Source organism: Phragmites australis, chromosome 7 (genome assembly GCF_958298935.1).
Source record: "Phragmites australis chromosome 7, lpPhrAust1.1, whole genome shotgun sequence".
Taxonomy (NCBI): domain Eukaryota; kingdom Viridiplantae; phylum Streptophyta; class Magnoliopsida; order Poales; family Poaceae; genus Phragmites; species Phragmites australis.
In genome coordinates this window covers 30058772-30074569 of record NC_084927.1, presented here as the reverse complement: position 1 = coordinate 30074569, position 15798 = coordinate 30058772, and the positions used below count along the sequence as shown (strand labels likewise).

The following is a 15798-nucleotide window of genomic DNA, read 5'->3' as shown; positions in this document are numbered from 1 at the left end:
TTAAGGGATGGAGAACATATTTATTTTAAGTTGATTTTCCTCCGCAAACTCTTTTTAAATTGGTCTCCCCGCCTCTAACAGTAAGATGAGACTAAAACACAGTCTCCTTTCACTTTATTTTAAAATATAATAAATCAAATCTATATATTCTAACACACTATTTCAGTAAAATATTCCCACTAGTTATAAAAGACTATTATTTTGAGTTGAATGGAGGCAACCTATTTAAACGTTGAGAATCAATCTCTCTTTAAATGTATTGAACTTTTGAAAGGTACAGGCATTGAAGCCTGAGTCACCCCTCTCGAGAAAAAGAGAGGAGTGTGGTAGGAAGAACATTGAACGCTCCCTGTCAGCACGCAAGCGCAGGCCAGTTGCAGTAAATAGGTCACCCAGAGCCAAACCATCAGCTCAGAGCTTAGAGAGTGAGCTCGAGAAGAAAGCAGCTCCAAGGAGCACAGGCGCAATGGCTGAGGCCGGGCTGGGCGAGACGGTGAGCGAGCTGCAGGAGGCGTACGAGAGCGGCAGGACCCGGAGCGTGGCGTGGCGGCAGGCCCAGCTCAGGGGGCTCCTCCGGCTCCTCAAGGAGAATGAGGAGGAGGCATTCCAGGCGCTCCACGAGGACCTCGGCAAGCACCACGCCGAGGCATACAGGGACGAGGTCGCCTCACATGACCATCCATCCTTCGTTTCATTACCTCTTCCAACTTGATTTCTTCATGCGCGCGAGCGCATGTCCTTTGTCCCGGGCGTTCCTGAATCCGGATCGTCGATGTTGGTTCGATTTGTCAGGTCGGGCTGCTCGTCAAGTCCACCAACGCCGCGCTGCGTGAGCTCGGCAACTGGATGGCCCCGGAGAAGGCAAGCCCCGAAATGCTTAGCTAACTGATCCATCGAGCTGCCGTTCCGGCCGGCCAGTTCTCTGACGCCCCCCGTGCGTGTTGTGTTCGCGTTTTGGTTTGCGCAGGTGTGGGTTCCGCTGATCGCGTTCCCGGCGAGCGCGCAGATCGTGCCGGAGCCGCTCGGGGTCGTTCTCATCTTCTCTTGCTGGAACTTCCCCTTGGGTAAAAAACCAATCTCTTCTCCTCATCTGCTTACCCAAAAGTCGCTACTTTCATTCATGAATCATGATAAACTGGTCCCATGCAATTGAGTTTTTTCACGCAGTATAACGCACCTAGAAGCTAGAGGTCCCCGAAACGTTGCAAAAAATTAGTATTCCATTTAATCAGAACAGCAACGCCTCATACTAGCCCAACTACCGGTCTCTCTACTGTTTTCATGCTACAGCTACTTGGACCTGTCTGCTTTGGCAGCCTTGCTTCAGTTAATAGGTTTGGTGGCGACCAAGCACGATAGTCACGTTCCTAGCTGATTAAGATACCTCCGGCTCTCCGGGACTAGCGCTGTTCACAGGCTGTAAGACCATCTTCAATAGATATTTTAAATTCTCATTCTCAAAATTATTATTACAATATCTTTTATCACTATTACAATATCCTTTATTTTTTTATCTTCAACAGTTACCTATTTCCTCCCTTCTACTATGTTTCTCTCTTCGGTCCCGCTGCGAACAGTATTGCTACAGTACCCGACGGTGTTTTCTACTCCGACCCACCGCAACCTCTGTAAACAGTACCCCCCAGGTTACAGCGGCGTAGCACTGTAGCTGATCCCAGTGCTACAGTACTTTGACTGGGTTGTGCAAATTTGCAGCACTGCTGGAGATGGTCTAACATATCACCGCATCAATCGCGATGCTACTCCATCGTTTTCTACGAACTAGCAAGTCGAAGCTAGGGTTGTTATAATATTTTGTTACAATAATATTTAATTAAAAATTAATTAATTTAGTTTTTATAAGGCTAGTGTTATTTAGTTACAAAATACATAAAATTAGAAGAAGAAAGAAAAATTATATTGATGAAAAAATTATTTATGTTTCAAATTTATACTCCGATCGTATAAATATATATTGTGCAATAGATATAGACAACCTAACTAAAATCAGAATATATTTATCTTACTTGTGGGTTATGTATTGTCTGTTGCATCCTTGATATGATGATCTTGAGTTAGACATTTCTTCTTTATATATTATCTTAGCAAGAATTTTAAAACTATTTTTATTATGAATTTTAGCAATTAATTAATATATTTTACCTAGACTCTTTATTTAGATATTTATTTTTTTATAAGAAATGATTTTTTTCTAATATTATTTGACATAGATCCTTTTTTTTTCTATTCTAACCTAAATTTTAATTATTATTAATTTTATTTTATTTAGATATTTTGCTTCCCAAACGGTAAGAAAATCGAACTACTATTTTTTATAATTTTTAATTTCGAATTTAGCTATTTATTATTTGTATTTGTATGAATTAGTTAGCTTCCTCTAGACCACTAGACGCTCATAATAATAAATAATCTAAATTATTTTTTAATTAATATGCTAATATTATAACAGCTTTAGCATTTAAATAATAATATAATAGATCGCATTTTGCACACTACGTGTCCTACGGCCACCTGTTTTTCCCAGCGGGTGGACCTCCATCCGACATGCACACCAGTTGATCGAACTGTCCACGGAGTAATTAGTCTGTCACAGGCTGGTGCAGTGAGGTGAGCGGACGTGCACTAATCTATTATATATATTAAAGGACCAGAATCAAATTAATTTTAGAGGTCAAGTACTGTAGCTATTATTTATATTGGTCCATGTATGTGGTATTTTCACATATACATGTATATATATGTATTTGCATATGTGTATATAGACGTATATATGTATGTGTATATATATATATACGTATATATATATATACATATACATATACATTTTTTTCTAAAATTCCAAAAAATAGCGAAAGGAATAATAGTTATATTGATAAATTGGCTAAAATAATCTAAAATGCATAGGAAAATATCTAAAACTAAAAAAATATAAAACAAATTTTGTTAGGTTCATATTATTGTCGTCTACATGATAAAATTATGTGTATGCATGAAAGTGTCATTGTTTTTTCGATAATTAAATGAATATTTTATATATTGATAAATTCATAAATAAATTGAGATGTCTAAAAATGGTGAATCCAATTTTGTTTAGTCTTCTTTTATCATACCCTGTGCAATAAAAAACAGGTACGACCTAGGCACGCTAATCCGCCTAATTGCTCTGACACAACCCTGGAAAGAAAAGAGGAAGGTCTGTGTAACAAGCAATTTACGTCTAAAGCTTTTCCGTGCTTTTTTTTTCTTTCATGGCAATGTTTCCGGTCCTTCTTAAACGCGATGCTACTAATGGTATATAGGACTGAGAACGATGACTAGAGGGAGGATGAATATGCGTCTTACAAATTTTTTATAAAATAGATGATCCACTCTTTGTTCACTCAACGTTTCTAAAAAACACACAAACAGAAACATAAACTTTGGAGAAACAAAGCGGGAAAGAAAGTTCTAACGTAACATGACTCCATGGATAGAATGTGAATCATAGGCTCTATTCAAGACCATTCATGTGTCTTTAAGCACAAAAGTTTTAAACTTAAACAAAAAATAAAGAGAAAAGCAGTCACTGAAAGAAGCAACTCTCCAAGTTGATGGTCTAAAGATAAGGAGATTCAAGAACCTCTCAAATACATGAGTATATAAACGTTTATTCCTCTAGCATCAAGAAGAACAACTTTACAAGGTTGAACAATCACAGCTCAAAGGCTAAAACGAAAAACAAGAAAATCACAACCGAAAAAGGAAAACTTGCAAACTTGCAACAGAACCCATAGAGAGAGACTAGAAGGAGGAAAATCAAAGAGGTCAACCTTATTTTAGGCAGATTACAAGAATTTTTCTCTCAAAAACTCTCACATATTACATAAGCTAAGCACTAATCTGACTCTCCTCTAAAACCCTAGCACTAGGCCCTTAAATGTGTGGCACAATGGGCTCAAGTGACTAGTTCAAACTCTCTCATAGTCCTATCCCTCTATTTATAGGTCTAGAAAACTTAACTAGCTTGTTACTAAAATACCCATTTCTTGTAGTACACTCCTACCTACCGTCGATAGAATTTTGGTCTATTTTTTGCTCCGTCCATATAACAGCCGTGATGTCTTAACGACTTAGCTTCGTCTCGGCGTAAGCTTCGTGATGGTACCACATACTCCTCTAGTCCTCCCACGGTTTTGAGACCCAATCGTGAAACCTTATGCATGCTCAAAACATGACTCGTCACTTGCTTACAACTTAAGCAAGCACTCTGATGTCGACATATGTACTCAGTCTTACGATCCTGACTGCCGACAAGTCTCTCCCGCTCCTGATCTCTCAGGCCGCATTGTCACTTTCACCGATATCTCTTTCGCTTGACTTTATCAACACACTGTTTTCATCTTCTATTTTATGCTTTGCCTGACCTCTACGTGTACAGCTAGTATCATTCTTAACTCTGTCCGGTCTCCTTAATCATCTTGCACTAAGCATCCGTTTAACCCCAATCACCCGCCATCGATCGTCAAGTTGCATCTGTCACTTGCACACTATGAGACAAGCAAACATATTTCTCTAACTCCAACTTTAATTAGTCCATAATCAAAATGCTCAAATCAAGCTCAAGCAGTTCAAAACTTATCAATTACACATCATATATAAATTAAAACACATTTCAACTTGCTTTCTCGATCTCCCTCTTGATGAGTGTATTGACAACACCTCAAAGTATAAAGATTTTAGTTTGAAGAAGATAGGTTCATCCAAGTGATAAAAACTTAAGAAAGCAAAGATATATCACTTGGTACAAGAAAGATTGTATAAGGTCTAAGAGAGGCAAAGACAATCGGAAAACCTCAAAAGAGCAATAAAAGATTGAAACCGCAAATTCAAATGATCCCCCTTGTTTCATTTATGCAAGATTCTTCTTTGTGGTTTGGTGCATATTTTTCATTTCTCTATTTTCCATTCATTTCTCCTCCTTTTTCAATGCAAATATCAAGGACAAAACATTGTATAATATATTAATATGTAAATCTAATGGGCTTTCATAAGTATACCATAAAGTATTTGCAAATGCTGGAAGCGTCAAAAGGCTACGAAAAGTAGAGGATGGAGCTCACAATTGTATAAAGGCTCAAAAAGAGACAGTGACACAAGAACATTAAACTTCACAGGCTAAATCTGAAGAATTAGTTGGCGTATTTAATTTCACATAGCTGAATCATGTTCAAATCGATCACCACATAATCATCACTCGTGCCGAGGGAATAAAAACATCAAGAACTGGCCAACTTCAATCTCAAACTAGGCAAATAAGTATTCTTGACAGTAAAATTTGCAAACACTCACATATGAAATCAAAACTTAGTTAGATCAAGTAGTTAAAACAAAATTAATCTTTTAGGCATATTGCTTTTATTTTTATCGTAAAGTTGCCTCTTATCCAAGAGAAGTGTCACGTGATTGGGTACGACAAGCACCTCGAGGCTTCGAGACAACCACATTGGATCATATTTTGGCGCAAGAAACTTGATTTTCACAAGATTATTCAAATTTCGCAAGTTATCAAGTTTTCACAAGATCAAATCAAGTAGTGTCTTTGCAATACAAGAAACATATGTTCCCCTAAAGTTCTATCATGAGCTAAACATTTGACAAAGACAGAAAATATAGTGCAATATTTTCTGTATCCACTGACTTGAACTAAGAAGCTTAGAGCAAGATATTCATCAAACTAGCCTTAACACAAGTATTAACTAATTTAAAGAAATTATAAACATGATGGTCAAGAATGTAACATTTTATAGTCTTTTTCTTATTCTTCATTTGTGGTTTCTCATCTGAGCTCTTCTCCTTGCTTGATGATGTGTCGATATCGTTGAAAACTGCCACGAACGTCCTAGAAGCCGCCTTGGGTGACTTCTTGATCATCTAATTATGGTTCTTCTTGAAGAAGAGCTTCTTATTCTTCTTCTTATACTTGTTGTAGTTGTGGTCGTTGTCCTTCCTCTTCTTGAGCTTGAGGTAGTCCATCTTAAAGTGAGTAGTATAACCACACTCAAAACAAGCACGTGAGCCCCCTCTCCTCCGGGCTTTCCTATTGTTGTTGAAGCGGGTGAACTTGTTCACAATGAGAGCAAGGTCATCATCATCCAGTGCATGCACCTACTCCTATGTGATAGAAACCAACAAAGACAAAGAAAAATCACTCGGTAAGCTGTTAGCACCAAAAAAGCTAGCTCAACCTTGATTGCCACCATTTGATCCATAAACCAACATCATGTTCTAAGACAGAGGGTTTTTTAGGCCAATTCAAGCCATCTTGGCTATCTCGGTGGACTTGAGCTTACTGAAGAGTTTATCACAAGTTAGCGTGTCGTAACTTGGTGATTTTTCAATACGCGAGATCTTCACTTCCCATATGCTACGGTCAAGAGCATAGAGAAGTTTGATCACCCTCTCATGATCAGAAAGGGCATACCAACAGTAGATCTAATGTTGCTCATAATTCCATCAAAACAAGCAAACATAACATTCAAAAATTCACCAGGTCCTTACACAAATATTTGGTATTCTTGGTTGTAAGTGTTTGAGCGTCTAACCTTAATCTGATTAGTGCCTTCATAGAAGACACTCAGAGTAGTCAACATCTCTCGAACAGTACAGAGGTACTGAACCCCACCAAACTTATTCCGACTTAGTCTAGTGAACCTAAGTCATGCGAGCAGTAGTGATCTCGTAGTTTGAATCAACTACTTCCCTTATTGCATTTTCTTGGCTTTGAAAATAAGTCTACATGCGCACCTTCTATTATGAAAAGCCTCTTGCATCAAACAACGTAATCTTCCCATTTCTCTCTATGTTGTATACGAATCATAAAGCCGGTTAAGGTCAATAAGTGATCACACCGGCTTTGATACCAATTATAGGACCGAAAACGACGACTAAAGCTTTTTTGCGAAATAGATGACTAACTCCTTGTTTACCTAATGCTCATCAAAAACGCATAAACAGACGCATAAACTCTGTAGAGATAAAATGAGAAAGAAAGTTCTAAAGGTAACATGACTCCACGGATAAAATATGAAACATATGTTCTATTCAAGATCATTTTATGTGTCTTTGAGCACAAAAACTTGAAACTTGAACGAAAAACAAAACAAAAAGACAGTCACCGAAAGAAGCAATTCTCCAAGTTAATTGTTTAGAGACAAAGGATTCAAGATCCTCTCAAATACATGAGTATATGAACGTTTATGCCTCTAGCAACAGAGAAACTAGAGGTTCAAATGACTGATTCAAACTCTCTCATAATCCTCTGCTATAAAACTCTAGAACTAGAGGTTCAAATGACTGATTCAAACTCTCTCATAATCCCACCCCTCTATTTATAGATTAAAAAACTTAACTTCTAAGTTTACTAGCTTGTTATCAAAATATCTCTCTTGTAGTACATTATTACCTATCATTGAATGTATTTTGGCTCATTTCTTGCTCTGTCCATAAAACGATTGCGATGCCTTCACGACTTAGCTTCGCTTCGGCGCAAGCTTTGTGATGGTGCCACATACTTCTCCAGTCCTCCTACAATTTTGAGGTCTAACCGTGAAACCCTCTGCATGTTTGTCAAAGCGTGACTTGCTACTTGCTTACACCTTAAGCAAGCGTTTTGATGTCGACACGTGTACTTTATCTTACGATCCTGACCACCGACAAGTCTCTCCCGCTCTCGATTCCTCAAATCACCTTATTACTTACACCAACATTTCTCTCATTTGACTTTGTTCACATGCTGTCTTCATTCTTCATTTAATGCTTTGTTTGACCTCTACGTATACAGTTAGGATCATTATTGACTTCATTCGGTTTACTCGATTGTCCAGCACCAAGCATCTATTTAGCCCCTATTACATACCGTCGAGCACCAAGTTGTATCCGTCAACTGCACACGATAAGACGAGAAAACATATTTATCTAACTCAACTCCAGTTAATCTATAATCAAAATGCTCAAACCAAGCTCAAGCAATCCAAAATTTGACAAAATAAATTGATAACTTTATCAACTACTCATCACATATAAATTAAGATATATTTTAAATTGATTTCTCATATTACTTACCTGAGCTATCAAAAATTTTGGTGCGATTATATCGTTAGTAGCGGCCCGTAAAAATAACTGAACCAAGCAAGAGAGCGACGTTTCTAGTGCAGCATGGTTGCATATGGGTTAAAGCAACTAAAACCCGCAACTGTTACATGATCCTTGATGATAACTCTGGTGCAAAATAAACCGAGCAAAGAACAAGCTAACAGTTTTTTTTTCCTTTTTCTGATGACATATTGGAGACATTAGCACAGCCAAGAGTCCGAGACAGCAAGAAACAACTCCCATCTATCACAGTCCGGGCCAGCAGAGTTGTCACCGGTCTTGTTTCTACCCGATTTGGGGCAGGAACAACAAAACGTCAGAGGCTCCTTGTGCCTCTGTGTGGTGCTGATTCCTGCCGATCGGCTGTCTAGTTCAATGCGAATACATAAAAACATTGGCTCAGCTTCAGCCACTTGCTGCGCGACAACGCGCTTGCCCGTACTAGCGAGGCATGGCTGCATGGGCACAACTGTGTGTGCCCGAGCGTGGCGGCCCACGCGCACGCGGCATGTCATGCGCTGCTGCGTCTGTCCTTCTCGGAGTTACCCCTCCTTACTTTGCTGCTCCGTACCTAGTCGTAAATTGTTCAGGCACTGCACGTCGATCTGTACGTGCTCAGTCATGTGCGTTGATTCTACACGCAGGCCTGTCGTTGGAGCCGCTGATCGGGGCCATCGCGGCCGGGAACGCCGTGGCACTGAAGCCGTCGGAGCTGTCGCCGTGCACCGCCAAGTTCCTCGGCGACAACATCGGGAGGTACATGGACGCCACGGCCGTGAAGGTCGTCCAGGGCGGCTCGGACGTCGGGGAGCTGCTCATGGAGCACCGATGGGACAAGGTCCTCTTCACCGGTAAATTGTTTCACCTGGCGCGCCAATAGGGATAGAGTGCACGTTTGTTTACCAAAAGCACGTTCGGCGCGGTCACGTAGTAAACGCTCTCTTTCCGCTGCGCACAGGGAGCCCGCGAGTCGCGCGCGTCGTGATGTCCGCGGCGTCCAGGCACCTGACGCCCGTGGCGCTGGAGCTCGGCGGCAAGTGCCCGTGCATCTTCGACAGCGCGCGGGACCTGCAGATCGCCGTGAACCGCATCATCGGGGCCAAGTGGTCGTCCTGCGCCGGTCAGGCCTGCATCGCCATCGACTACGTGCTGGTCGAGGAGCGCTTCGTGCCCATCCTGGTGCAGCTGTTTTATCGATTCCAGCTTCTGCATTGCCACATTGCATCATGCGAGAAATAAGTCGTATTGTATCTGACATTCTGACGTGCGATATCTTGTTCTGCATGCGTGTGTTTGCTTTCCCTGAAGATCAAGGTGCTCAAGTCGACGCTGAAGAGGTTCTTTTCCGACGCGGATCACATGGCACGGATCGTGAACGCGCGCCACTTCGAGAGGCTGAGCAACCTTCTCAAAGACACGTCGGTGGCGGCATCCGTCATCCACGGCGGCTCCATGGACGCCAAGAACTTGTGAGTTCCGAAAATTTAATTTTTCAACTGAGCTAGCTTCCTGTGTGTGGGCAAGGTGACCTGATCTGACGAAACTGTCCCAGGCACATTGAGCCCACGATACTGCTCAACCCACCGCTCGACTCCGCAATCATGACCGAAGAGATATTCGGTCCCCTGCTCCCGATCATCACGGTACATGCATAAACGTTGTCGCACGTCACATCTTTTTCTTCGGCGGACCGAACAGGCTGATCAAATGCTTCTTCTGGTTACAGGTCAAAAAGATCGAGGACAGCATCGCCTTTGTGAAAGCCAGGCCGAAGCCGCTCGCCATCTACGCGTTCACCGGGAACGCGGTGCTTCGACGCCGGATCGTGGAGGAGACGTCGTCCGGAAGCGTCACGTTCAACGACGCAGTGGTACAGGTATTCTTATCAGATCCACCTTTCCTTGCGCCTGGAGCACTGCAAGTGCAACCATGGCTAGAGCCTAGAGCCTAGAGCATTGCCATGCGTACGAAGAGATTCATAGCCAAGGTTTTTTTTTCTTCTGGTGGTTGATGTTTCGTTTGCAGTACGCGATCGACGCGCTCCCGTTCGGCGGCGTCGGGCAGAGCGGGTTCGGGCAGTACCACGGCAAGTACTCCTTCGAGATGTTCAGCCACAAGAAGGCGGTTATGAAACGAGGCTACCTCATCGAGCTGAAGCTCAGGTACCCGCCCTGGGACGAAAGCAAGGTCGCCCTCATGCGGCACCTCTACCGCTTCAACTACTTCGGCTTCGTTCTCAGCTTCCTCGGGCTGAGGAGATAAGCTCGATCTACGTAAGAAACTCCCCATGGCCTCTCGGATCCAAGTCAACGGATTTGACCGAATGAAGTGTTGGTGAATGAACGAACAATAAGTAAATAAAACAATATGCAGTAACTATCTATAATTATATTATTATTTGAGTGTTAAAAAAACTATCAGATTCACCCTCAAGGTCACGAATTACCATATTAATCAGGAAAAAAAAGATCTAGACTAATCATTGTTATAAATATTAGTCTAGATTAATCGAAAGAGTACTTATCAAATACAATTAATACATAGCTAAATTCGAAATAAAAAATTATACAAAAATTAGCAGTTCGATTTTCATGTGATTTGTGAAGCAAAATATCAAAATAAAGAGTTCAAATAATATTTAGTGTTATTTGATTCTTCTCTAGTGTAGTTCGTTATTGATCGTAGTCGTGTTTACAGAACCACTGAAGTTTTGTGAGTGCTGCATAGAAAGTATCAGGAGCCCGAAAGATCTTAATTATGATCTAGGCTTAGAGGAGAACTTCAAAGAAGGAAAGTCCTATCTTCCTGATCATATTAAACCTATGTTTTCAAATAATTTACGTGATCAGCTAAAACTAGACTTATTATCGTATATGCTATGTATTGCATTTTCTTTCAAACTGCTTGTAGTAGTTAATCCTATTAAACAACTGCCACTTCTTAAATATTATCATTTAGAATACATATCACCCTAGGATTTAGCTATCGTTATCTATATTAACGTCGGACGACGCTATAATATGTACCATGCTTAGGATTGAATACATCTTCTCAGAGATGTCGCCTTGAAATGCATCTCTTCGGAGATATCGCTTCATTATTTATCAAATAAACTCATATACCATGAATCCTTGATAGTTATGAATTCCGTGATGGTTGTGAAATCTTTGATGTTATGTGGGATATGTTGGGTGATGTGTAAAAATAGGTAAAAACTATTTTGACGGGGGCAGGTAGAGTAGTACTCTAGACGATGATTATCTTGGGGGCTTGAGTTATATTTGTGGTATTTATTGCCAGAAGATGTTTGCCCTGACCGTTTAACGACTGATTCATTGCGTCGTCATGCTTAGCCACCTCACTGCAACCATGCGTCCTGTATGGGTATGACTTGACTTTTCTTTCATCGAACTAGATTAGGCATCATACTATGAGGCTAGGGAGCAACGAGGGTTGAAGCGACCATCTGTCCCCCTATTTGAATGTTTCGAGAACTGGCCAACTGCTTAAAAAGGGGGCTATCATTAAGTACAAGGTCTATGGTGCTTGGGGTATCTCATAGAAAAGACCAGTATAAAAGGTGATTGAAGTGTTTCGGTATGATTCGCTCCTCCACTCGCAACAGATGGAGGATGAGCATATAGTGTGGGTACAATGTATAACCTCTGTAGAGTGTAAAACTATTCGAGTGGCCGTATCCACGGTCATAGACATGCAAAAGCAGTAACCGTCTTGATTAGACTTCGAATGCGTGTGTTGATGAGTGAGTGTGTGGACTAGATGTCCGTGTGATGAGGTTGCTGGCCCAATTTATTAGGATCTGTGTGGTACTAGAGGTATACCAGATATGATGATAGGGACTGTGGAGTGAGGTATAGTCCCTTCCAGGTCTGAAAACACCTAGATACGACTTGTTACCTGATTTTAAACTATTGCAAACTTTTTTAAAGTTAACAATAAAGTATACAACTGAATCCCAGCATAAACTGTTTTGCGTTTAAAACTAAGCCATAAAACCTTATCCTAGAAATACCTTTTATGCATCTATCAACCATTTAAAGTAGTATAGGGTTTGCTAAGTACCTTCCGTACTCACTCTTAATGTCATTTAGATGAAGAAACTAAAGCCGAATTCGCTAGAGGAGAAGACAGGGATGAAGAGTAGACTTAGAAGTTGAGTTCTCACCCTAGCTGTTTATGGCTTTGGGTCTTTGTCTTTCGATGTGCTTTTATTGACCATTAGACCATATTTGTAATTTACCATATGGTTTGTAACCTTTTGTGCTTTGAACCTTAATACTTATATTCGAAGTTTGACTATAATACTTCAACTGTTATACTATGTGTATCAGCTACTTGATCTAGGGACTAATACATGAGACATAGGAGATTCCGAATTCTAGGTCTTACATCCAACGTCACGGTGTGCATTCAACTTGGATGCCGTATGTTATCCAGCAATCTCCACAACTCCGACTAGCACCTCCGTCGGCAAGGCCCACCAAACCTCCACCACTGAGCTCGCCCCTCTTGTCCAACTGCGACGAGCACTTTAAGCATAACTTGAACATCTAAAGGCCTATTTGGTATAACTCCTCCTGATTCAATTTTTTTTTTGGAGAAAATAATTTTGTAGCTGAAAGTGATTCTCTAGTGATTTTTTAGAGTAAACTTTATAGTGTATGTAATTCTATGTGAGAAATGAATTAGGGAAGTTACTTTTTTCAGCTCTTAGTATCTAATTCATTTTAGTGAATCACTCCCACGGATTCCATTCGAGAAGTAAAAATAAAACTACTGTTTAACAAAATCTTTCCTAATTCTACTCGAGAAACTGATCTGGAAACTGTGACAAACAGAACCTAAGCCTCCTCCAAACTTCTTAACTTTGTACATAAAAAAATAAATTATTAAAATTCAGGCAGGTTCGAGCCAGACCCGGTTTACTTCCGCCACACTACCTAGTTACTAAACTGAGCCGAAACACCGAAACAGGCCAGGCTTGGGCCTGGACTTAGCCTTAGTTGGGCTTCTGTCACATGGACAAGGAATTCGGGCTTTACAGTGCATCCCGTCACTTGATTTTTTTTATTTCGAAAATTATAAATTGCAAAATTAGACGTCTGTTTGAAAAATTTATAGTAATAGTCTATGTTCCTTTATTAAAACGGCAAAACCTGTCACTCTTATAATAGGCAAAGTCTTTAAAAAATAAAGATGTCACCCTTCCAACAGACGACATGTTTTAAAAAAAATTATCGCACTCTATTGCTCTCAAAATTCAAAACACTATCGAATTAGTCATAAAAAATTATATATATATATATATATATATATATATTATAAAGGATACTATGATCTAACTCTAAAAAATTTCAACAAAAATAACATATGTATAATGAGAAACAAAAAAGAAAAATTTTATTGTACACATTCTGTTAGACTGAGTACAATACAGTTTATCTTTTTTTCTCATTGTAAAAGTAATTGTTTGAAATGAAATTTTTGAAGAGATAGATTATAGCATCCTCTAAAATATACTTTTTTAGAACTTTTTATGTCTATTTGGATAGTGTTTTAAATTTTGAGCAAGGAAACACAATATTTTTTTATTTTTTAATGTATCGCCGTTGAAAAACCAATATCTTTATTTTTTTTAAAAAAATGCCGTCAGTTTGAAGGCTTCAGTAGCCTATTTTTGCAATTTTGATGTCTAGTCTTACATTTTTTATTTTCGAATTATAAAAGTAGAAAAGCTCTCCGTCATTCGGAACCTGTTCTGAAGCTTGCTTTGTGTGCACTTTTCATTCGCAGCCCGTCAGGTTCAGAATCCCCCCCCCCCTTCCTCAGCGTGTTAGCTACTTGCAATTGTTAGACTGATCTCTCACTAATTAAGCCCAACGGCTTAATTAGAACCTTGACCCGCGCCCTGATCGGGGGCGTCCAGCCCAATTTGGCTGGTGGGCCCCCGTCGCCAGCGCTATAAAAAGAGGTGGGGGGCCGGGGCGCTCGGCACGAGGTTCACCGCGCCGCTAGTCACCCCACCGACACCTAAACCCTAACCGATCTAGAGGAGGGGGCGCTGTGCCGACGGGAAGCTCCACCTGGCCCTCTGCGTCACGCCCTGGACTACGTGCGCCTACGTCACCATCGTCGGACGCCGACGAGCCCTTCTGCCCCGACCGTCGCTGCCCTAGCGCAGAGCTCCACCGACGAACCAGAGATGGCGGGTTCTAGCAACCCTACTCCAACCACTGGAGTCTCAGGTATGAACCCATCCATCTCCCCCCTCTCTCCCTTCTACTCTCGGTAGTGCGGTTATCGGGTTGTTGAAGATGAACATTACATAGCTATCAATGGTATCAGAGCCCACAACCAAACCCTAACCCTAACAGTTCATCTTCGACTAGAAGGGGGGGGGGATCTCTCACCTCTTCTGGCCGTAGATCACCGCCGTGGGCGGCAGAGTACTCGCACCGCCGCTCGACGGCGTGCGGCACAGAGCCGAGCCCCGAGCGCCTCCTCCGCGGGCTCAAGGGGTCAGGCACCACCGTGAAGCCACTCGACGGCGGCGCGCTCACCCCTAGGGGAGCGCGCACGCCGGCGAGGAGCCTCGCGGCGGCACCGTCTCTCCTCTCCGGCGCCGGTCGCCACCGTGTCGCCGCTCGGTCTCGCGAGAGAGAGGAGATCGAATGGGTTAGGGTTAGGGCGAGGGGCGCGGCGACGTCGGGTTTTGTTCGGCCGAGATCGCCGCTGCGCCGTCCGATCCAAATGAATGGCTGAGATCGACGCGGGCGGGCGGGGGGGCGCGCTGAGGGGCCGAATTGGCGACCCAGGCCCAGGTTGCGGCCTGGGCGCGCGTCGGTCGTCGCGGGCGCGTCCGCCGCGGGCCGCTAGCGGGCCAAATCTCCGGCTGGGCCCAACAGTAACGGGCCGAAAGTGAAATGGATGGGCTGTCAAGGCCGAAATGGCGTTTTCAACAGTATAAAAGTATCTATACTGTTTAGCATTTTCCAGAAAGTATTTAAATTGAATTATTGGTGTGATTTTTATGCAAAAAAATTTATCCAACGATAATTTTGCCCAGAAAATTATAAAGTCTAGAAATAATTCTGGAAAAATAGTATAAAGTATTTAAAATTGTTTTCCGCTGCGTATTTTCATTATTAAATTCAAACCAACGGGAGAATTTAATTCTGGAAATGAAAATGATGATTATTATTATAATTTTGTTATTATTCTGACCAACGTTGATTAATAGCAATATTATAATATTAATGTATAATCTCATGTATTAATTCTATTTTGCCCAACGGTGATATAGAATTAGTGCAGGGAACAGTTGTATGTTTTGATTTTAACCAACGTTGCAATCAAGGCATGCAATTATGGTGTCATTTCATGTTCTCACATTATTTGAATTGTATTTTCAGGAGGGTACAACTTGATGGGTTGTATCAATGAGATTCCAACTCTGAAAGGTGACAACTATTCGGAGTGGAAAAAGAAGATCGACCTAGCCTTCATCTTGGCTGAGGTTGATTGGGTAGTCACCACACCGTGTCCTACAGATCCTGTGGCACCGGTGAGGGAGACAAACGAGGCTGATGCCGCTTGGGCAACCAGAGATAGGGATTATCAATCCCA

At 41.5% G+C, this 15798-nt stretch overlaps 1 protein-coding gene across 1 annotated transcript; it reads left to right on the top strand.

Moving 5' to 3' along the window:
• Positions 1–269: 269 nt before the first annotated feature.
• LOC133923597 (aldehyde dehydrogenase family 3 member F1-like) lies at positions 270–10665 on the top strand. Its single transcript, XM_062368878.1, has 9 exons — positions 270–661; positions 793–861; positions 968–1064; positions 8796–9002; positions 9110–9330; positions 9460–9620; positions 9704–9794; positions 9878–10027; positions 10177–10665. Exons 1-9 carry the CDS (start codon positions 467–469, stop codon positions 10411–10413), a joined length of 1428 nt encoding a protein of 475 aa, XP_062224862.1. The 5' UTR covers positions 270–466; the 3' UTR covers positions 10414–10665.
• Positions 10666–15798: the final 5133 nt, after the last annotated feature.